This window comes from Haemorhous mexicanus, chromosome 13 (assembly GCF_027477595.1).
Source record: "Haemorhous mexicanus isolate bHaeMex1 chromosome 13, bHaeMex1.pri, whole genome shotgun sequence".
Taxonomy (NCBI): domain Eukaryota; kingdom Metazoa; phylum Chordata; class Aves; order Passeriformes; family Fringillidae; genus Haemorhous; species Haemorhous mexicanus.
Window position 1 is genome coordinate 15,457,132 of NC_082353.1, and position 22,692 is coordinate 15,479,823.

Sequence of the window (22,692 nt, forward strand, 5' to 3'; positions counted from 1 at the left end):
ATTTTCTGCAGAGCATTAGCACTTCTCCATGACTATGGGAACAGGCTGTACCTCTCTGTGCTCAGGAGCACTGTTCTCTGGGTGTTCTCTGCTTGAAATTATTGGTGGCATGAATCAAAGTGGCAAGATCTGCCTCTTATCTGTGCTCACTTAAATTGAGTACTTTGTATGTGTATCTCTAGTGTAGCTGGGTCCTATATTCAGCAACAGTGATAGAGAATCCTCAAGTACAAACATGCACCAAGTGATATTTCTGATTTAAAGGTTAACACTGATTCAAATTGCTTTTATTCTTCCCTCCTGCTGGGTAGGAAAATGTTCTTTAGCTTTACTGTTCCGGAATGTTCTTATTCAAGATCTCACTACTTTACCCCAAGATTTCCTCATTCTCTCCTTCCAAATTTGCAAGAACAAACCGCAAACGTGATTAATTGCAAACTTTAATGCCTTTGATAAAAAAATACCAATAATTTTGATCCTGAACATTATCACTGGACATTGGTCAAACAGAAATTACCCTTCTTCTGGCAGCTGCTGTCCTGACTTCCTTCCACTGCTAAATCATGACTCTTTCATTATTTTCTAATAGATTAAATTATTTGCTTTTGCTGAAAACTGTTTTGATATTTTTTATACTCTGTTCATCGCTATCCCTCTGAATTGTGCTGGGAACACTTAAATGCTTTGAGAGAGATTGGATAGATGGGTAGATAACTGTGAAATTTTACAGTTAATATTTGCAAAGAGCCTGGAGAGTTCAGAATAAAGGAGGCATGAGAAATGCAGAGATTTCTTGTTATGTTTCAATGCATGAATGCAAAAAGAAGAAGAGAGGGCGGGAAGAACCAAGTCAAACATTATGGTAGGTCCCAAAAAGTCGCGGGCTTTAATCCGCGACTTCCCTGTTCTCTGCCATCTCAATTGGCTCTTGCAGAACCAGACTTCATTTGTTTCCTCTGACATGCTCCTGTAAAAAGGATCTGAATGGAGATAGGGATTTCTATAGAGCACAGGTAATTAGTGCTGGAGGACTCTGATTATCTCTTTATACCCCTCCTCACCATTTGACACAGTTCCACATAATAAGGCTTCCCTTGAACAAACCTGGTCTGAGACAGAGTCTCCTGGGAGGCTGATTCTCAGTGTGAGGAGAAGAGCTGCAGATTTCCATCCTCTACAGACACAGGTCCTTTTTCTTCACTTTTCTAATGGTTATGGGAGAGCGGAAGAATGATACACTGCATTTAAATCCCTGTCCCCTACTTTTCCTCCCAGTGGAACTGTGGGACAACCAATAGTTTATTTTAATTCTTATTTTAATTTCTTTTCTATGCTTTCCCTATTTTAATTAAAATGAGATCAACAATCCACAAGAAAACAAACTCATGAAAGCTGCACTGAATATATATCTGCATTATAGTTTAATAAAAATTTAAAAGTTAGGGTATTGAATAAAATTAAACAATTTCCCCTAAACAGAGGGGGAATTAAAATAAAACCCAACAGCAACAACAAAACCAGGAGAGATCATGATCAATTAATGATGAATATTGCATTGTTTTGTTTGCAATGTATCAGTTCATGCCCAAAGAGATAATTTGGAAGATGGGGAGAACTATTAGGTGTGTTTAGGGAAATACCAACAAAGCCCAAAAAGCTAAACTATAAGAAATAATATTGGGAAATAACAAAAGACTTTGAGGAACACGAGACTAATTAGAGAAGTCGGCCATGCGTTTTGTTATCACTCCATTGCAATGAATGGAAATGAGGCCAGGGGTTGAACATCTCTGCTCAGGAACACCTGGGGAGCAGAAGCAAGGAAAAACCTGATCTGACCTTGTATTAGTTATTTGAGCTCAAAGAACTTTAAGTGTTACAGAGCTGATTTCAGGCAGAAAGACATAAAAATTCTCACTAAAGATCAGAAGTTCAGAAAACATTAAAAGAGGGACTGAATAAATAAAATTCCCACACACTTTTCTTTTAAGAGTCAATGGGGCAAGCAAGATAACAAAGGAACTTATGATGGGGAGAAATAGCCATTATACTTCACAGACACTTGTTTAGAAACAATTTTCTTTTGCCAACAGCTATAAATGGTGCAAGCTTCAATACTTTTATTTGTGCTTAAATGAGAGGCCACTTGTCAAATATTTGCATATAATAAACCTCAGCTCAAAGCTTTTGAATGTATGCTTTGCTTTAAATATGGTAGTAATCCCACTTCTAGTCAGCCAAATCCTTAAAGTCATGCTGTGCTGAACCACATCTGTCTCCCGAGATTCCACAGTAAAAATTATTGTTTTGCATTTCAGCGAACAAAGTGATTCCCATGTACAGTTTGTTTGCAAAACACTTTGTCAACCAAATGGATCTTAAGCAACTGCATATTCTTATAAGGCAGAGACACAAATGGAAAAAACCACCCCACCCTCTTTCTAAATGGGAGTGACAGTAGACAAACATGACAAACTGAAGCCAGCTCGACTGCCAATTCCTCTGGGAAAGACAAGCTCCTTTGCAACTGCATCAAAGGCAGCAGCTGGCCGTCCCACTGTAGTGGGATGATGATGCTAATCAGCAGTTTGAAGGTGCTAAAGTAGATGACATGGTGCTGCTTCAAGAATCAGGGCCCACGACAAGTTTATCTGAGGATGGGCTGGTGAAAATGCCTCTTGCTTTTCCTTCTAGCCATTCTTCACAATGATTTTGCCACTCCTGCCTAATCTTCTGATAGAGACAGTGTTTTCTTTTTCCACACAAAGACCCATTGTTTAATTCTTCTGAATGCTCTGACAACTAGAGGGGGGGAAAGGCACCCTGCAAGTGACAGCAAATGCCCTCTCTCTCTGATTTGATATCCAGTGTGTAGATCTGTAATGTACTGCTCAGTGTGACTCTCCAAGGCTGCTCCCACAAGCAGCTGGGAAAGTCAATCCATTAGCAAAGCAACAGCAATTGCTCTTTGCTCAAGAGGTTTGGGGTTCCTTGTTTCTACATTTTATGATGATCCAGAAGCATCAGTGGTGGCACAGACTAACATGGGCTGGATGCAAAGAATGAATTGCATTCCCATATCCAACCAACACTATTTTTGTTTGCTCTGCTTTCTCCTTCCTTCTGTAGTTTGGCTTAAGAGACCCAAAAAGCCTTCATGCACAATGGAGAAACATTTCCTGCCCAGCCAGCACATTTCTACTTAAACTCAATCTTCTCAGGACACAATCAAAACAGAAGGCAGATGCTTGATAAGTGTCTAGTCTGGGTGGGAAGATAGTGATATATAAGGAAGGAAGGCAAAATCTTTTCATTCCTCCTCTGTAAAAAACACATTGGTTTTGCATTTGCAGTTGAAATCTAGACTGTACCATGTCAAGGTAGGCAGACAGTGCAAGTTTGCTATGGAGTTTATCCTGGTTTTGGAAGCATTTTGATACTGACACCTATCTCAGTGTAGCAAATTTGACAGAATCTCTTGGCTAGATAAACTGCTGCTCCCTTGTAGGTCACTAGGTGGTGATGGGGAATATTAAAAAAGCCCTTAATACAGACAGCAAATCTGCAGACCTTGCTGTAGTTAATGAGAGAAGGAACACTTGCTGCTCCCCATCATTCCTTCCAATTCTGCTCACGTCATGTAATCTCAGACAGCACAAATTGCCATCAGTGTGAGATACCAGGAATGCCTCAAAAACCACTGTGGAGTTCAGTATGAGAGGTGGAGACTGAACAGCATCTCCAGCATATCCTCCTGGGGTATGGCTTTAATTAACAAGGTTCTAATAAAGAATTTGTTGAGTTGGTTATTTAAAGAAAAAAAGTCCATCTGGGCTTCTAGGACCCATTTGAAATTATATTTATTTTTATATAGCTTGGACACAGCAGAAACAAATGTCCAGAAGGGAAAAAAATCTTCCTGAGATAAAAAGGAGCTGGCTGCTCTCTGCTGATCCTTTGGCACAATGCCTGCCAGTATTTGAGAAGAACAAAGCTGAGAAATAGAAATTCAGCACTGCTAAGATGCACCCACTACCTCTGAAGCACTTGTACCCCGCAGCCCACTAGAAAAAAATCACTCCTAGGCAAAGCCTTTAGCCTGACAGAAACACAGGGAATGGGAAGCTGAGCCAAGTCTCTTTTAACAGGAGAAATCCAGAAACAGACCAGCCAAAATATTAGCTGATATAATTTGTTACATGTTTCAGGGATGGGGAACAGAGAAATTCAGAAGAGAAGAGGGGACCCATTCTGGGTCCCAGACACCCACGCAGAACTTGCAGCAGGAATTCCCAGAACTACCCACTCTTATCTATTCCCAGTGACTTGGAGCCAAAAAAAACCCTTCTGTCCTCAGGAAGCTTTTCTTCTCCATTTTTTTCCTTTTTTTTCTTTGCTCATATTAAACCACCACGAAATAAGAAATTCTCAAAGTACTGGCAAACTGGAAAATATACCAAGAAGAGCAAGGAGAAATGAATTATGAGTGCTGGAGGGACTCACTTGCAAGGAAAGATTAGAAGAACTAAATATGTCTAGCTTGGCAGAGAGATGACTAAGCAGAGAGGGGGAAGTGATAAATGTCTACAAATATTTGAAGGGCGTATACACTGAGGAGGCAGAGAGATTCTGCAGTGTGAGCCATACCAGGTGGTGGGATTAGGAGCAAAGGGATGGAATCAGAAAAGGAAAAGGAAAAAAAAAAAACCAAAAGAAAACATAAAAAACCCCTCACAAACCAAAAATTCAATTGAAGGCTACACAAACCAAAGTCCTCATGAAAATATATATCCATATCCCTCACACTGGGGATGTGAAGGTTTTCTCAGAGGTGGAAAACTCAGTATATGAGACATATGGGAGGACTGCAGGAGTGCTTTGTTGCTTGCAGAACTAAAGGAAAGAGCTGTGCCTTGATGCTGGGAGACCAACAGGAGCCTCAGTGGACAACAGGTGTCCCACCAAGACTGTCAATTAGAGAGCTCCAGGCAGGAAGTAAAGGTTGTTTTTGTATCCAATTGAAATCACAAGAGAAAGGTTTGTTTGGAATAATTTAATGACCCTGGACTTGGTAGAGCTACAGGACTTTATAGATAGAGCCCAGCCAGATGGTCCCTGGGAAGCAGGAGGCTTTGGGTTTGTTAAGCATTCAAAAAGATGATGGTGGAAAACCTGAAAGATCAAGATGGAAGACAAAAGCATCATATTATTGCATCTTAATTCAACCATCCCTGGTTTAACCAGGTCAAAGGAGACAGGGGAGACATAATGCATTCCACAACTCAGTTTCTGATGCAAAGCACACAAGTGCTCCTTCAGCACCTCAAAAAGTCAGGAACTAAATGTAGCAAATTCCTCTTTCAGAAGAACAAAAATCCCACTTGCCTTTCACTTTCAGACAGGGAGGACCCCAGGCACCACCACAGTACATAATTTCAAGCTCTCTCCTGCTCCTCACCAGCACACTCGTCTGTGAACAAGCAGAAGGACAATCCAGAGATGACCTCCAAGGGCACGTAATTGAAGGTTTTATTCTACACCCAGTTCAGCTGGATTCCAGCCAGGACATGCAGCTCAAGTGCTTTAGAGTCACAGGCAGCAGTGCCTCCTCCTGCCATTACAGCAGGGGCAGCCCTCCACTTTTGTCTTCCTGGAACTGTGTCACTGAGGCCCTGTACACACACTTGGCTGTTTAGCCTAAAAATGGGTCCAAGGTAGTGCAAGGAAAGGCACTGAGTCCTTCCTTAAGAAATGCATTGCAAGTGTTAAACCTCTCCCTTGTGCAATCTTGTGCAAACCAGGCAAAAGGAATTCCCACAAGTCCTGATATGGGAAGGATGTCAAGGTCTTTCCTTTTACCCTGGATTTGATTCAAAGTTTGATGGGAAACCAAAGCCTCAGCTTATGTTTTCAGAGCACTCCATGTCCCTAGCAGAGGTTTGCAGGGATAAAACCCCATGCCTGTGAGGGAACTCTCTTGGCAAGCAGAGCTAATTCTAGTAACATTGTGCTTTTGTATATGAAAATAAAAAGAGAAGATATTTGATTACAGTGAGACTTCTAGATTATTGTATATTTCTCTAAAAACTGAAATAGGGGAGCAAATGGAACAGCCAGAGGTCAGAGCAGTTGGTGTGGTGGAACAGCTCAGCTGGACAATAGTACTGCAAGGGAAAAGCCACACTTCTGTCTGTCCCTGCAGAAAGTCAATGCATTGCTAGCATGGTCCTTCACACTCAGAACAGCAGAGGTAAAAGCCTCAGTACAGAGACAATCCCTGTGTCAGTCAGGTAAAGCAGAGTGAAGAAGAACTTCCGTGGACAGAGGCAGCAGAGGCAGAGGGGATGTTTTCCAGGGATTCCAGCGTGCAAACTCAAAGATTGACTATGTTTCTAGTAAGCCAAAAACCTCTAAGTAAAAGATGTTTTTAAGAACATAATTCCCACCAGATGGCTGACCAAAAATTACACTGGTCAGCCAGCACAAGGTCCTCCCACCCCAACAGAGCTGGCTCTCAACAGAAAGATTCTTATCATCCACAAGAACCAAGTCCCAGGGCTCCTGGCTTAGGAGCCAGTTCCAGGACAGAGAAGCTGTGATGACCTTTCCACATGGAGACAGGAATGAGGCATCCCAAGCCAAACACAGGGAAAGAGGTGAGAACAGACATGCTCCTCTCTCTGCCCTTCCCCAAGATGTGATTCTCCTGCTAACATGAAGGATGAGATCTCTCTCTCAGTGGAGCTATTATGCAGCTCCTGCTCTCCTACACCAGATGAAACAAAATGACATACCTTGATCTGGGTAGGACAGGCACTGAGCCCTCTGTAGAGGCAGGCTGGGCTGGCTTGCAGCTGGGAAAGACTTTTCATCAGGAGAAACAGCAGCTGCCCTTCAAGACTCAACTGAGCCAATTTCAGCAAAGTCCTGGGACTCATGGCAATGAAGCTGTAATGGAAGAGCCACGTTCATCTTCACAAAACAGCACAGATTCCAGCGTCCCAGCATGGCTCTGGGGAGCATGGTGCTGTTGCTGCTCTTTTTATTAATTAACCAGGTGTTTAACTTCAGCATCCTGGCTAAAATCCAGCATGGAGAAATGTGCTTACTTTCTTTCCCCAGTTTTCCCTCAGCAGCTTCATCCTGGGCAGTTTCCCCCACCCTGCCCTGGTGCAGTCACTGCAGAGCAGGTGCAGTGTCACCCCAGAACACGCTGCACTTCAGCAGCAGGTGAGGAGCTGCTCCTCAGCCTGCCCAACCCAAAGGCTCATGGAACCTACTGTGTAAACATAAGGCACTATTATCTCCCCTCTCCACATGGAATCACTTTATGGAATTTATTATTATTATTATTTGGAGCTCAAATTGAAACCCTCTGGCCATGTATGAACACTAAGCCTGCTTAGGGAATGCAGGAAGCAGCTAAAGTGGTGAAGAAGCAAAGATTTATGACAGTCAGAAAAGAAATTTTCTTTTCTAGCAACAAGCTTCACATTTCTAATCTATTTCTGCAGATTTTGCTACTCTCTACCAAACTTCTGACAGGTCTTAAAGGCTAACACTTACCATGCTGCAAACTGCTCCTCTAAAGTCTATTTTATCATTGTTTATAACCACCTGGCTGGATTCCCTTGGTGGTATTTTTCACTCTTTCTCATAGACCCTAAGAGTATCCATATTGCCTGCACCACAGCCTTTATCTTCACCTTTTTCCTTCCCTCCAGCACCACCTCAGCTGTTTTTAACTGGGCTCCCTTTATCTCCTCCTGAGAGCTCCCACCCTTACTGATTCCCATTCAAATCACCACATTAGTGAGACAGACTGACTGTGGTTTTCACCTGTCACTTAAGCAGGATGGCATCCTCACCCTCTCCCTTAGCTTCAGTAAAACTTTCTTCTGTGAGAGCTGTACAAATATATTTCTGTCCTTGATAAAATGGTATTAGGTAAGGATATAAGGGGAGGTCTGTGAAAGGAGAAAAATAGCAGTGACAATGCATCGTCTCTTCCAAATTGTCTTTCTGAAAGCTCCAAATGGCTTTGTAACAGCATGAAAGTGCTTCCTGATTATTGCCAGGCTGAGACTCAGGAAAGCCCTAAGGGTGGACAGGAGAGGGGGAAGGAATATATAAAAACCTGCAGGAAGAGGGGGTGTGTAGAAATTTTGTGGCCCCTCACACGCTCCCTGGGATGTTAGAACTGCCCCTGCAGCAGAGTTTCAAGGGGAACTCAGGGCTCCATTTCCCCCCTGACACTAAAAACTTCAAGCTATTCCCTATGCAGGAGCAGCCAAGTTGTCTTTAGGTCCCTGTGGACCCCTCTCATGATTTTCAGCAAGATTTTACAGCAGAAGTTTCAACCAGGACTCATCATTTTCCCACCCAACAGACAGACCGACCTTCTTAATTTCTGAAGTGTTTTGTCACTTCAGATCTCCCTCTCACAACACAAGGGGTCTGACCCCCAAGCCCAGACTCCTGGGAGAGCCTGTGGGCAGAGCTGGCCAGGTGCCACCAGTGCTGGTCACAGCCACCTCTCGAGCCAGCAGCTCTGGCTGCAGGAAGGAGCACAGCTAACAAAAACATCATGCTGTGTTCCCATGGCAACACAAGTGTCATGTTCATCACCCTCTCATTTCTGGAAGAAAAAAGACATAGGTCTGATGAGGAAAAATCCAAAAGTCCCAATGGGCTGTGCTGAGCTTGGGCAGATTTTTCATGTCATTGCTGGCACCACTCACCCCAGGCCTGCTGGGAAGGGCAGCACCTGGCCCTGTGATGGCCCATGGGTTTGAGCAGGAGGCTGAATGGGATTCAAATCATCCAGCCAGATACAGACAGTTCATGTCTTGTCTGCTCTGTGTCGTTTTGAAGCTAGGGATGCACAATCCACTTAGCACAGCTGCAGAAGTCACTAGGTGTTAGCAGAAGAGGTTTCAGCTCCAGCCATCCTATCTCCCATCTGACATGACCTGGGGATGAAGGTCCTTATCAGTTACCTTTGCTCAGTGACTTATTAAACCCCAGAAGTTTAAGAAGTTGGCTGAATTTGGAATTGCTCTTCCAAGAGAGCAGAGATCTTTGAGTGCATCCATTCCTCTCCTGGACTGGGTGAGCTGCCACCATCTCATTGTCCCATGCTTTTCTGAGCTGATATCTGTGCCCCAGAAACCAGATCCAGCTGGGATCCAACATCCCCATTAATGTGGATTGGATGAGCTTCTGTGCAGTGACTACAGGGCAGCAATTAAAGCATTGCCACATAGGTCTGTACATGGAAATCTCGCCTTCCAGTTCTAAGAAAACATGCTAGAATGCATCACTGGACAGTTTTGGAGCTCTCTGATGTGTTCTTGCTTGAGGCATGAAAAGATGTAAAGTTGGAGGATTTTTTTCATTTACTTTAAAATCAGTTCCACCAATTAGTAGTTCTTTTCTACAGGAAAAAAAAAAAAAATAAGAGGAACTTCCAGCCTGAAGAACACAAAAGGAAGACTCCAAAAATTATGCTTGGGAGAAAGCATCTTCCTGTAAAAGGAAATTATGCCTGTGCTTGAGAGGAAAAGGGGAAGGGAAACTAGGAAGAGAATGACAGCATTCTATAGAGTGCTTGGATAAGGCAGGAAGAAGTTGGAGCACTTCAGATTCTCTACATCCCAATGCTGAAGCCAAACTTCAGGGAGGTGCAATGTTTGGATGGTTTAGTATCCCAAGTCAATGCAGATCAGGGGAAATATCCCTGGATGCTCAGGGGCAGGGTATATCTAAACAACTGAAATCCAAAACATTAGTTAACTTGCTATTAATCCTTAGTTTTAACTGTCAATTTTATTTTTATTTTGTTTTGTTTTCCCTCTCTGAGCAATTTTGCTGGCCCAGCAGTGAAGGGTTCAGGTTAGATTTATACCTGTAACTGGGGGGAGAACCTTGGCTAAGAGATTGTCCATAGCTGGAGCAACTGCTTCCTCCTAAAAGACAGACAGAAACCTCATGCAGGCAGCTTTCATGAGAGGGATGAAGAGAAGCTACTTATTGGCATTCACTTGTGCTTTTTTGGGAGAAGAAACTAGGGATTAAGTACAACAAAAGTTAAGGCAGATGGTTGCAGGAATGTAATGAAATTTTGGCCTCTGCATGGCACCTACCAAGGGCAGCCTGCAGGAAAGTGCTCACTATAGTCCCATGGGCTCTGGGCTTTCATCCAGAGGAGATGCATTTTCTCCAGCTGATCTGCAGCACCACCTTGCTCAAGGCACTTGGCCATTTTACACCTTTTCTCAGCTTTTGGGAATCCTTAAGCAACCAAGAGATGAACATTCCAGTCATTTCCACTGCCCAGACCTAAACTCTGAGCAGAGGAGAGAGGAATAAGTTTGAAAGTTTATTATCTCCTCTTTAGACATGCTCAAACCAGCAATCAGTTCTTGTTAATATAGGTGGCAATACCTGAGGGGACATTAAGGTTCACCCTGATGTCCTTTTATTCCACTCAAGCTAGGAAACAAAATACTGACCTCGGGATTAGGGGTTGGGAAGGATTCCATCAGCCTAAAGAGGCCTGGGATCACAAATAAAATACTTCTGGATCTCCTTAATTAAACACAGCAGAGCATTCAGTTGTGCCTTGCTAAGTGGTGCTCATGCAAAGGGGATGAGCCCTTCTGGCAAGGTAAGTGCGCCATTCCCTCCTCTTCCCCACTGGAGCAGCCAGGCAGGGTCAGGGCAGCCCAGGGGAGAGATGCTGCCTGATTGCTTGCTCCTGTGACTGGCTGCCCATGTAGAAGCTGGCAGGGAGCTGGAGTGTGCCAGCCAGGTTTTTGCAAGCATGTGAAAATTAACAAATCTCACCCTGAGCTGGAAAGGGCAGATAATTGAGAAAATTGAAATTAGGAGAGAAAAAAAAAAAAAAAAAAGAAAAAATGAGGGAAAAAAAGAAAGAACATGGAGATGAGCCAAGAGGAAACACTTCAAAGGCCCATAGCCTGCAGCCCACATTGATGACAACAAAAAGATGAGACCCTTACATTTTAATTAAAGGCAATTTTTTTTTAAAAGGTATAATAACTCTGCCATGCAGGAGCTGGCACCCTGCCCCCAGAGGTGTTGGCAAGGCAGGCTGGCAAGAAGAAGCTGTGGCTTCCTCAGCTGCCTTCTTTCTGCACTGCCTTTGAGCATCAGTGAAAGCAGAGCAAGAGTGAGCAGGGCCTTCAGGAGAAATGCCTCGAGGGGAGAAGCTACAGGAAACCAAAGGAGCTACAAACATGACTGAAATCTAAATCCCAGCTTCCTCTGGCTGGTGTCTATGAATACTGCATGTAGGATGTGAACTGGAAGCTGAGAGCCAGCTGAACCAGCAGCAGGATGGCACCCACAGGGCACTGGGGCACCCACAGGGCACCTGCCCAGGCAGATCCAAGTGGAGCTGTCAGGGATAGAGGTCATGGAGATCCTCATCTATAAGATATAGAAACGTGAGAGAGGGGGTAAGTGTGACCTCAAATGCCTAAGAGAGATGCTTTTCTGTAATCCCTGCCCTCCCTGCAATAGAGACATCCTTGCCTGCTCTCCTCAGGCAGGACCAAAGGCAATCAGTGGGGCAAGTGTTCTGCACAAGAGACCAAACCAAAGCTTTTCTGGGGTGCAGGCATTGGGGTCTTTGTTCCCTGGTACATCTTTATGCAGGAAGTGAGAGGATGGAAAACGGGAAAGGAAGTAGAGCAGCACAAAACCTGAGGAAGGAAAACCAGAATATGAGTGTGCCATAGGGTGAAGAAACTCTCCTCAGAAAACAACATATAATTGTTTCCATTAGTCTGAAAGAAGAGACAGTGAAAAAAAATGAGAAAGGTTTACAAAGACAAAGCCTCAATTACACCAAAGAAAAAACAAACCAACCCCCCCCCCCAAAAAAAAACAAAACAGAGAGGAAGAATAATTTATGTAACACACACTTATTTACATAAAATGAAGACAAACAATAGTGTATTTATTTGTAGTCAGAAGCTGACATTTTCCATGGAATTTTAAGGCAGTGCCATATGTAGCCACAAGTAGCAATAGCCTGTGATTCAGTGAAATTTCCATAACAGCATGAAAAAATGAAGGCCAGAAGGAGTCACACCTGGATTAAACTGCTCAGCCTACTAAAGCTTGTGCCCAGGTAGCAAGGCAATGAGGAGACATCATATTTGGGTAGAGGAGCTCAACTTGGAGAAAAAAAATAAACAGCTCTTCCAAAAATGAAGGGCTATTCCACCTCTTCCAGCAGATGGTAAGGTGCAGTAGACAGTTTGAAAAAGAAAAAAATCCAAATTTTTATGCACATTATAAATTGTTAGCTTCTTTTACTTAGAAACAGCCAAGACAGTATGTTACTCAAAAAACCCCTCTAATGCTGAATAAGAGGATATTTCACATGTGTTGTCTACACAGGTTGTTCAAAACCTTCAAAGGCATGTAATGATTTTTGCTAACACCTGCAGTGTTACTACAGTCTGGGCACATTCCATAAACAAAACTCTTGGATTGTTGCAATTGCAGGCTGTTAGGAAAAGCCAGCTCTCTGCAAACATCCCTTCTCAGTCCAGAATTTTAGGGCTTGCTGGAAAGTCTAATACTGCATGAAATCAGAGTAAAGTGAGCACTTTATTCTCCCCAGAATCATACTGTGGGAAGCAGAACTTCAAGCTTCAAACAGAATATTCCTTTGCCCCCAAAATCCCATTTCTACTAAACTCCCTATGAAGTCTGCTGAGGGTCTTTTGATCCTCGTGCCAGCAATAGGCCTGATAAACCAAACACTGCTCTCTGTGTAGGTACACAAAGGGAGGTGTTTCTGGAGTTGCAGCTGAAAGCAACTCGGATTTTGGCAGAGTGTGCTAACATATGAGCCACAGGGGGTTTGCTTTGCAAGACCAATCTAGTTCCATTTAATTTATGATAGTGACAAAACTTGATGAAGGAATACTGTGCCTGAAAACTCTGCTGCCCAGTTTTAACAACAAGCCTCGTTGTAAATTTGGATTCTCTAGCACCCTCAGACTGCCAGGGCTGCACCACCACTACACCCTGACACTTGAGACAAGTGGCAAGATGGCTGTGTGATGCTGCAAAGGACAATAGGCTTTTCTTGGTTCCCTGTAGGTGTTTAACCAAGCAGCAGCACCTCTGAGCCATTTTAAGGTATGCTCACAGCTAGCTAAACCGGGAGGAATTCAGTGACCTTCAGGATATAAATAGATCCAAAGCCCCTTTGTGCCTGGGGAGTGGGCAGGGGACACTTCAGCACTTATGACCTGCAATTACTCTCCCACCCAACAGAATAGACTTTGTTGTCCGTTGTCTGCAGCAATTACCAGGGCATGAGTGGTGTCAATTCTAACAGGGCCAGACACAAACAATCATCCTGGTGTGCCTCTGTCTCCCTCTCCCTCGGTCCCTCTGTGATGCTCAGCCTGCAGAGCTCTTCCCATCAGTGGCGTGGAGTTGCCAAGCAACATTTGTCGTGTCCCTCCATGGGCCCAGCTCATGGCTCTGTGGCACATACTGCTCTGAAGAAAAGGGGTTGTTGTGCAGAGTGAAATAACTTTCCCTCTCTCTTCTATCTTCCTACTTGATGAGGTGAAAAATGAATCATTCTGAATATGACAGGAATGCAGGATCAAATCCTGCAGTCAGTTGCTCTGGGGTAAATCCCATTGAAAATTGTCTTTGGGGAATAAATTCACTGCCAGATACCAAGGACCAGTGCACCATACCCAGCACACACATCCAGGATACAGCAAATATTTTTTTGCATCATACACATTAGAAAAAGCAGCTAGAAGTCAAATCATTATTGGCAAATAATTTATTCAGCCACAGTCACGAAGGAATTAATCTTATCCATTATTCTCAAACATGACTCAACCAATTCCTGGAAATAACACAGCTAAAGCTTCTAGCTCTGAGCTGCAAACCCTAAGATTTAAATTCTTATTTAATTCCACAGCTCTTTCCCTCTTGTTATTATGTTCAACAGTGTGCTGCTGCTGTTCGTGTGCCAATGATACAAGGTTAGAAGGCTTAGACAGTTCAAAATGTTCTCTCTGCATCAGTAAAGCTAAAAAGTACAAAGCAGCTCTTACAACTGAGAGCACTCAGGCCATCTGGCACAGTGGCTTCAGTGTGAGCTCCCTGCTCCAGGGCTCTTGGCATCTACCTGGACATCAGCCACCAGTGAGAGTGCCTGGTCTGATCCCAGCTCCCTCTGGGATGCAGCCCCCCAGATCACCAGAATTCTCTGTATCCAGCTCTGGGGGAGTGAGACTGTCAGAGCAAAGGATGGGGTTACAGAGATGGGTGTGGGCAGCTGTGAAGCAGAGCCCTGTGCTGGAAAGGCTGAAGGGAGGTTGGCAGATGTGTTCACATAAATAAAGGTGTATGAACATGGAGCTGAACTTCAACAAAAAGACATGGGATTTTCTGAATAAAGCAAATGGATTTTCCATTGTATTTTCTCAGTTATTTAAGTAAAATAATGCCCTGCAAGCATGACTGGGATTTCTTCTTGAGGTGGGTTTAGAACTAGGAGTCCTGTCTGATCTGGTAGTTTAACTTCACTCAGAAGTTAACAAGGCAAGGAAATAGCTCAACAAATGATCCTTTCACAATGTCTCAGGATGTAGATCCTGTGGGGGTACCGGTTTCTCTGAATTTACCCTGTACAGAATAATTTAGACTAAATCACAGAATCACAGGATGGGTAAGGTTGGAAGGGACCACTGGAGATCATCTGCTTCAACCTTCCTGCTCAAGCTGGGTCCTCCAAAGTGTGTCACTCAGGATTGTGTCCAGATGGCTTCTGAATATCTCCAGGGAAGGAGAATTCACAACCTCTCCAGACAAACCGTTCCATTGCTCAGGCACCCTCACAGGAAATTAATTCTTCCTCCTGTTCAGGTGGAACTTCCTGGGTTCCAATTCTGCCCATTGCCTTTCATGCCATTTCTTGGCACCAGGGAGAAGAGCCTGGCTTCATCTCTGTGACACCCTCCCTTCAGATACTGCCAGACATTGACAAGGTCCTCTCCCAGTCATTTCTTCTCCACATGCCTAACTTCTAGCAAGTTGAAGTTCTTGGAGATGAAACCTGTGTCTCAAAAGTAATTCCTCAGCTAACGTGCACCTTCCTTACAAATACTTCATATAAACCATATTACTTTAATTCTTTACGAAAAGAAAGTATTCAAAGCTTTCCTAAAGCAAAGACATATGTTATCCTCTAAGCCAATTAGCCAATAAAAGAAAGGAATTAGATCAGCTTGACAAATCCATGTTGATTCTCTTTTACTACCTTCTTATCCTATAGCAGCTAGTGAATTGTTTGTTTCATAATTTGTTGAGGTTTCTCTGTAGTGACTCAGCTTAGCTGGCTGATTTAAATTTCCTGGCTCTTTGGTTTTTTTCTATCTACACAAACAAATACCCTTTTCAACTCTAAAGAACCCTCTTGATACAGGAGAAGTTCTTGAAGTCCATTCCTAACTGTTCACAGACTCTTTTCACTGGACAGCCTGCAGGGGAATTCCTTCAGGTCAAGCAGTTTGAATTCACTCACTCCTTGTAAGGGTTCTTTAATTCACACCCCTTGGCTCTGGCCCATTCCCATACCCCAGTCAGGGTGACTTGTGTTATATTTATCTAGCACTGGCTGTTTTGGTGAAAAGGGGAGTCAAATAGGCAATGATGACTCCAACCCTTTGCTCTCCTTCTGTGGTACATAGTTTTGCACTTTTACTCCTTCTAGCATTTTTATAGCATATTTATAGGACTTCTTTTTCTTCCCTTGTAGCCACCTCTAGCTCATTCTTTGCCAGGACCCTTCTGATTTCATCCACACGTGCTTTGGTATCATTCTCTTCTCATTCCCCGTCTGCTGCTGCTTGAACTTTCAAAAAACAATTAATTTCTCATTTTAAGGCATTAATGAGGTCCTTACACACTTTTGGTGTTTTTCTTTTGTTCTGTTCTTCTCCCTGCCTTAGGAGATCTCGTCATTGCACTTCTGCTCTAATCTCTAAGTCAGCACTTGCTGGCCTGTATTCCTTTTTCCTTGACTCAACCTACCTATTCCCTGATGTTTCACAGCCAATTAATCCTTCTTCTGCTGTTCCTACTTTCTCTTTTCCATGTGTCTGGGAAGCTGATTAACTCATAGCTTGGTATATGTACTAAGGCTTTATATTCTTCCTGTTTAGCCCTTACACTCCTAGCCCTTGGGCAGAGACATTTCAGATGTTTACCAGATTGCTCCATTCTTCTCCCAAGTGCCTCATTTTCACCTCTATTAAATTTCCCATTTTCCTAACTCACTAACCAGCATGCTGCCTTGGTTCTTGGAAGACTGCTGTGCTGTAAAAAAATCCAAAGTTCTTGTCCACGCTCTCTGTGCTTTCACCTCAAGGATTTGTCTGGCCCACCTGTGCCACCTTCCACAGAGACCAAAGGAAACAGCAGCCCCTGGAAAGGAGTTAGCAGTGATCCCAGTAATGGGCAGGATTTTTATTTCAGTGATGGCAGATATATGTAGGAAGCAGCAATTAATCCTTCCTGTTTGCCTTCTCTAAGGATATCAAATTGTGTAGTAAACACTGGAGATTTAAACCTCTTTGTGACCCCTTTCACCGAAAATAAATATTAATAACCCCACTTCACAGACAGGGAAACAAACACAGCAAAGCTAAATGGCTTTTTATGGAAATGCATAAGGCAAAGGCAGGAGCTGCCAGAGCATGCCCTGGAAACCATTCAGGGAGAGCCGTCAGTCAGGCCTTAAGGAGCAAGGGGGCAGAAAACAGGGTTGTGATTGCAATTACATCAGCTGGTGAGGAGCCAGCCCCTCAGTGCCCAGAGCTCAGTTAGCCAAAGGCTATGGCAGTTTGCTGACACTGGAGTTATTGCCAGAGCATCCAACTGATGATTGTTTTTAGTGGTAGATTTGTCTTCCCTCTCACTGGTCCATGCATGAGCTACAAGCAGCTTAATTAAAGGCTAAAAAAGCCCCTGATGCTAGAATAGCTGCCTTGCCATCTTTCTGGAGATGGTGCTAGACTCATAGCAGGGCACTTCTTTCTGCCTTCTCCTTTCTCTCTCACTCCCTCCTGTTCTCTCACTTTTTAAAAGTGAAATAAAAGAAGCAGGAAAAAGAAAATATGAAGAAAGTAGCCACAAACTGCTCCATCAACAATAATATGCCACGGATCTTCCAGGACCTGTCTGAGGATGTGAGTCCCTGGAGAGAAAGCCCAAGGCCAGGGATGATAGAGGCTCAACCCTCATGAAAAGCACTCACAGACCCCAGAGCACAATGCGGCGCTGAGGATACGGACTTGGCTGCCGTTTATGGAGTGGGGAATACAGTGGCAGATTTATTCTACAGTAAAGAGGGTTGTGTCTTGGTAGCACTAATACTGACACATTATCTGGGGACGGAAGAGGATGCACAAATAGGAACAATTCTCCCATTTCTGCGCCTGTGTCTCCCCCAAATGCCCCCTACTCCTATTTCCTCCTGTTCTCTTCATTCCTCTCCTTGCACTGAGCCCTCTCCTTCCTCTCTGATTTATACCTTATTTCTTTAACTTTGTCCTTCATCTTTTCCCAATGCAATTATATGGACAGAGTTTTTAGTTCTCCAAGATTTTGCATATTATCTTCAACTGGAGCCTTGTGTCCAGCCCTCTGCCTGGAAAACCATGCAAGTGTTTTCAAATAGAGGGTCAAATCCTGCTCTCACTAAAACAGGAGTGAAAGTTTCCACACTGTAAGGACCAGGCCATGGGACAGGATGGGCTGATAACAACCTGACAGAAGAGGCTTTTAAAATTATCCAGCACAGCTTGAAGAGAAATGTCCTAACAAATCATCACTGCTCATCATTGAAGTGGAAACCAGCGATTACAACTACCACCACACTCTTGCACAGAGTAATTCCAGCTTCCCTCTCATCAGCTGAAATCAGTATTGGGCAAACACCTGGGCAGTTTTATATCCTCATTTCCCCCCTCCTTATTCCAAAAACATGCATCCAATTTCACTACTACTATATTTGCCATCTTTATCTCACAATGGAACAGAAACTGGGAGAGCAAAGAAATTGGTCAAGAGCACATAAGAGATCTGTGGCAAAGAAAGAAATATAATACGAGTGTCCCAAATTGCTGCCAAACAGTCTCTGACTCAGGCTTTGCATCTCTAAGGGATGGATAGGGGCAGTGGATCTTGTCCAAGGACAGATAAGACAGGAGATAGCTCTATCACCCACATCTCTGCTGTTTGGCAGCAGTAGAGAAGCAGTGGAGGAGCAGGGCTGCTGTCTTTCCCCCTCCTTAATCTGCTTCCTGCCTGCTTCAAAAACAACCCAGTGCATGGTTGTTTATTATTATTATCACTGTTATTTTCCAGAGTGCTGTAAAACTAGGGGATAGAGCACTCTGACAGCCTCATAACAAACAGCAGATAAAACTAATTAGATTTTGTTCTTCCTTCAGTTTGCTGACTTGATTCTTTTTCTTTTTATTGTTTAATTATTTATTTTTTAGCCCAGAGGTTTACACACACACACGTATTTCACTAGGCACTGGCAAGGCATCCTTGGGATCATCTCTGGCAGGAAAGGGCTATTGTGGCCGGGAGACCTAAGAGCTGGTGAGGGGCTGAGACAGAGGGTGCAGTGTAGTGCAGGGCTCAGCACAGCATCTTCCACCCACGTCATGTCAACTGGAGGGGGGAGGAAGGAGAGCACAGCCATTCACAGCCTCTAGGAGAGTCAGCGTGAGACAAAAGGCATCAGTAAAAAAAGCTAATGTGCCTGGCAGGAGCCCAAAACTGCTGCAGCGCTGGGGACCAGGCAGTGCCTCTAAGACACCATCTCTTCTGGCCATTATGGGAATATTTGGCTTGAGTCTCAACCTGACAGCCTTGCTGACTCTTGAGGAAGGACAAAACGGTGGGGAGCAGGGCGACTGCCCTCTCCTCCCTCTCTCCCTCCCTTTCTCCGTCGGCTGTTTCCAAATTCTTTGGGATTAGCTAGCGGCAGCAAGAAAAGACACTGCTCTCAGCGCTCAGCACTTCGCAGCCTCAAGTGAGGTGACGGGCTCCGGCGCAGGGGACAAGGGCTTCATTCACTCCGGGATACCAAACCAGAATGACAAGTGTGCAAGAATAAACAAGGCTGGAGTTAATCTAAAGTTGTTTTACACTTTGTTTTATTAAAGTCAATGCATTTCCGTTCCTCTGTGCAGAGCCTAGCTCTGCTTAATTACCATGACTCAGGGAGAATTTTAATAGCGCGGAGCGCGCAGTGCGCACGGAGGCATTCTCCTGACCTCTAGAGGTCTGTCAAAAGAAGAGGAGCAGCTGATCCTTCTGTACGAGCTCCCCGGGGAGAAAAAAAAAAAAAAAAAAAAAAAAAAAGGGAGGCAGCCCACAAAACCGCTTCTCCTGGAGTTATCCAGGTGCCATTCCCAAGTGGTTGGTCACCCATGTGTCCCGCTGCACTTCCCCACCCTTGGGCTGGGGGCTTCTCCTCCCAACTGCCTTCTGCAGCACCCTCACCCCTTGCTGACAAGTTATTGGGCACAGACACGGGATGCTGGCAGGGAGAAAAGATTGGCCAGGTTTTTGACCCCACACAGCAGCATTTATGCAGGTGTGGTTGATGTCCAGGGCCAGCTGGATGCTCCCAACTCAGCTGCTGCATTTGGATCCCAGACACTGAAAACACCCTGAGGACCTCTGCCATCTCCCCTGCTGCCTCCTGCAGCTCCTAGCACGGGGATCTCTGAAGTGGTGCTACTGTTCATACACATTAGGCTCCAAACAGAAGATACATCTTTTATTATATTATGACTACTCCTGCACAGTTTAGTCACCAGCACAGAATTTTCCCACTGAACTGAATTCCCCCTATCTCAAAAAAACTCAGAATGAAACAGCTAGAAAGCCAAACATTATAGCCCAAATATTTGCATCTCATTAAGGAAAATGCTGATTTAAGAAGATTTTTTTCTTTGCAATAGGGTTTACCACTGGCAAGCTTTGGTAAGTGTCCTTAGGCTGCTGTTGTGGCAGTGTTGATACAGAAAGCAAAGTGGGTGCAAGCATGCATGACACAGATATGTACAACAGTATTTTTTACCCTGTGTTCTGGGGATGTGCTGAATGCTGAACACCCCAGAGCATGGCTTTTTTATGCTGCCATCAGTACCTAGCACAGAGTCAAGTTTTTGTCATGTCTACAAACACTGGATTTTTAAGTTAATTACGCACATACATTGTTTCTTTATTAATAAGCTTTGAAGCAGTATTATACAAGCTATTATAATGGGAACACCTGTTTCACCTCTTTTGTGTCCCTTCCTGTGAGCCACCCTTTTATTAAAATTCAGTATTGTGTGCAACAAGCTGCATGCTAAACCAAGCAGAACAGGACATCTGTACAGAGGCACACACCACACCTAATGAATTAGTCTGGGCTAAGAAGCTCAGCTTCTAAGGACCCAAGCTGCCTGTCTTTTGAGCAGAATCCTAGAGAGATAGAGACACAGGGAGCTCTTATGTGCTACAGAAGACTTTAGGATCCGTGGATACTGAAAACCAAGCAGGACAGGAAGAAGCTTTTTATCTAAAGAGCAGCCTCCTGCTGGAAAATATTGTCTAGGCAGTCTGAGGAAAGGTGCTCAGAAACACATCAGAGCATTTAATGTTCTGCAGTAGGAATTCTCTTCAAAACCAGCATAAAACAAGGAAGATGACACGGTGCTTTTAATAATGCATCAATATTAATAATAATCATCACTGGTGATCACTGGAGTCCTTGCAGGCTGCAATGCTACAACACACTCAGCACATTCATCCTTGTCCTTGAGCCTCACACAGCAGTGACAGAGTTGGGAGCCTCTTGCATCTTAAATTAGCTCCTTTTTGATTCAGGGCAATTCCCCATTTGCAGCAGAGTCCAAGACACATGACAAGATCAGGCAATGTGAACTGTGAGATGACATGACATGGCTTCATGCTTTAGAGATACAGAACACGTGTGTAGGTTCTCTGTCTGTGCTGGATTCTCAGGAACAGGGAGGCAATTTTAGGAGAAATCTAATTTTTCTCCATTTGGGGATTGAAGAAACTGTTCTGATTGATGCTTGGGCTAAAGTCACTCCTGGGTTTTGCCACCATCACTAATCTATTGGTGAATTTAGCTCAGGTTTCCAGAGGATCACTATGAATTGTCACTGCTGCTTTCCTTACTGTAGCACATTGGATTTCCCATGCTGTTGCTGAGATACAACCATCTCAGAAATATGCACAGCCTGACCCAACCTGTTGAATTCACTGTAAAAATTCGGATCAGACAGAAATCAGAGACATGCTCTACAGCTCAAGAGAGAATGGCAACAGAGAGCTCTGCTGAAAGGCATCAATAACTGTCACTTCTCCAGGCAAAGGCTGCCTAAAGTCAGAAAAAGAGAATCATCTCTGATTCCTTGGTCTCAAAATACTGTTCCTTAGGTCAATCTGTGTGAAACCATACACCAGAGGCACCCATGAGACTGGGGATTATGTTTAGGAATGGATGACCTCACATGGTACCACCTGGGCCGGTGGCCCCTTGCTCTGCCTCGGGTACAAAGTGTAAGGAGTCGCTCTCAGCAGATGTAAAGATACAAATTACACAAACAGACAGTCAACTCTCCATTCAGAACCAGGAGCAACACATCTGGGAAGGGTGCTGAAGCTGGCAAACAGGCAAACATGAGCAGTGACCCATTTTCTTGCTGCTCTGCAGGTCACAGCCTTGCTCACACAGGACTGCTCTCAAACCCACGGCACAGCCCAAGTGCTGATGAGCCCAGAGGAAGAGCTGTGCTGTTGGGTGCTGGCTGGCTGGAAATGTAGAGCCCCCTCAGAGCCCTGGAGCTGCATGTCTGTCCTGTGGTCACTCCTTCATCTTCTGTCTCGCCTTCCACGCATGAGAGGCACTCCTGGATCTCTTGGTCTAGCTCCAAGAATTCCTCTTCACCATCAGAGCTACTGGCAGTGTCATAATCAATCTCTTCTGCACAAGGAGGTTCATCATCAGATTCCAGGCTGCTGTTACTGCACCTTCTGCAGAAAAACCACAAGAGAGACTGGATGTCACCAAAGGAAGAGGTGCTCTCAGGGGGAAGAGCAAGCAACAGGGAAATGCTTTTTCTGGTTTCAACTTTGGCTCTCTTAATAATGGATGAGGTGGTACTAAGCAAGCTCTGGTGTCTTTGCCTGTCTCACCAATGAGAGTGATAAAATGAAGAGTGATTCTCACTGACCTCTCAGGAGTAAAGCATTATTATTCCCATCACTATTACTGCTATTATTAATACAGAAACAGACTGCTTTACATACAGACAAAACCATTCTTGCCTTGAGGCACTTACAAAGGTTGCAGAAGCTGAAATATAGCAGAGAAGAAGTATTCAGTTTCCAGAAGGTTGCTGGTTTAATCATCATCCCCCTCGCTGTAGCTCCACATTTAGTGTAAGACCTAATTAATCCAGGTGGTTGAAGTGCTTTGGCATCTTTTCCTCCTGTTCTGTGAATGCTCAGAGCACTGCTAACAAGAGGCAGCACAAACAAAAAACTGAGCCTCTTGGATCTTCAAGCACACAGGCT

At 44.1% G+C, this 22,692-nt stretch overlaps 1 protein-coding gene across 4 annotated transcripts in view; it reads right to left on the reverse strand.

Moving 5' to 3' along the window:
• AGBL1 (AGBL carboxypeptidase 1) overlaps nucleotides 1-22,692 on the reverse strand; it is a 378,644-nt gene that overhangs the window by 82,163 nt on the left and 273,789 nt on the right. For 3 of the 4 annotated variants that reach the window (XM_059858554.1, XM_059858553.1, XM_059858555.1), the window contains exon 23: nucleotides 19,850-22,149. The exons of the other annotated variant lie outside the window; for it this stretch is intronic. In XM_059858554.1, coding sequence (XP_059714537.1) covers nucleotides 21,843-22,149 — 307 coding nt within the window. In that variant the 3' untranslated portion in view covers nucleotides 19,850-21,842. Of the gene's footprint in view, nucleotides 1-19,849; nucleotides 22,150-22,692 lie in introns of those variants that run through there. 4 annotated transcript variants of the gene reach the window in all.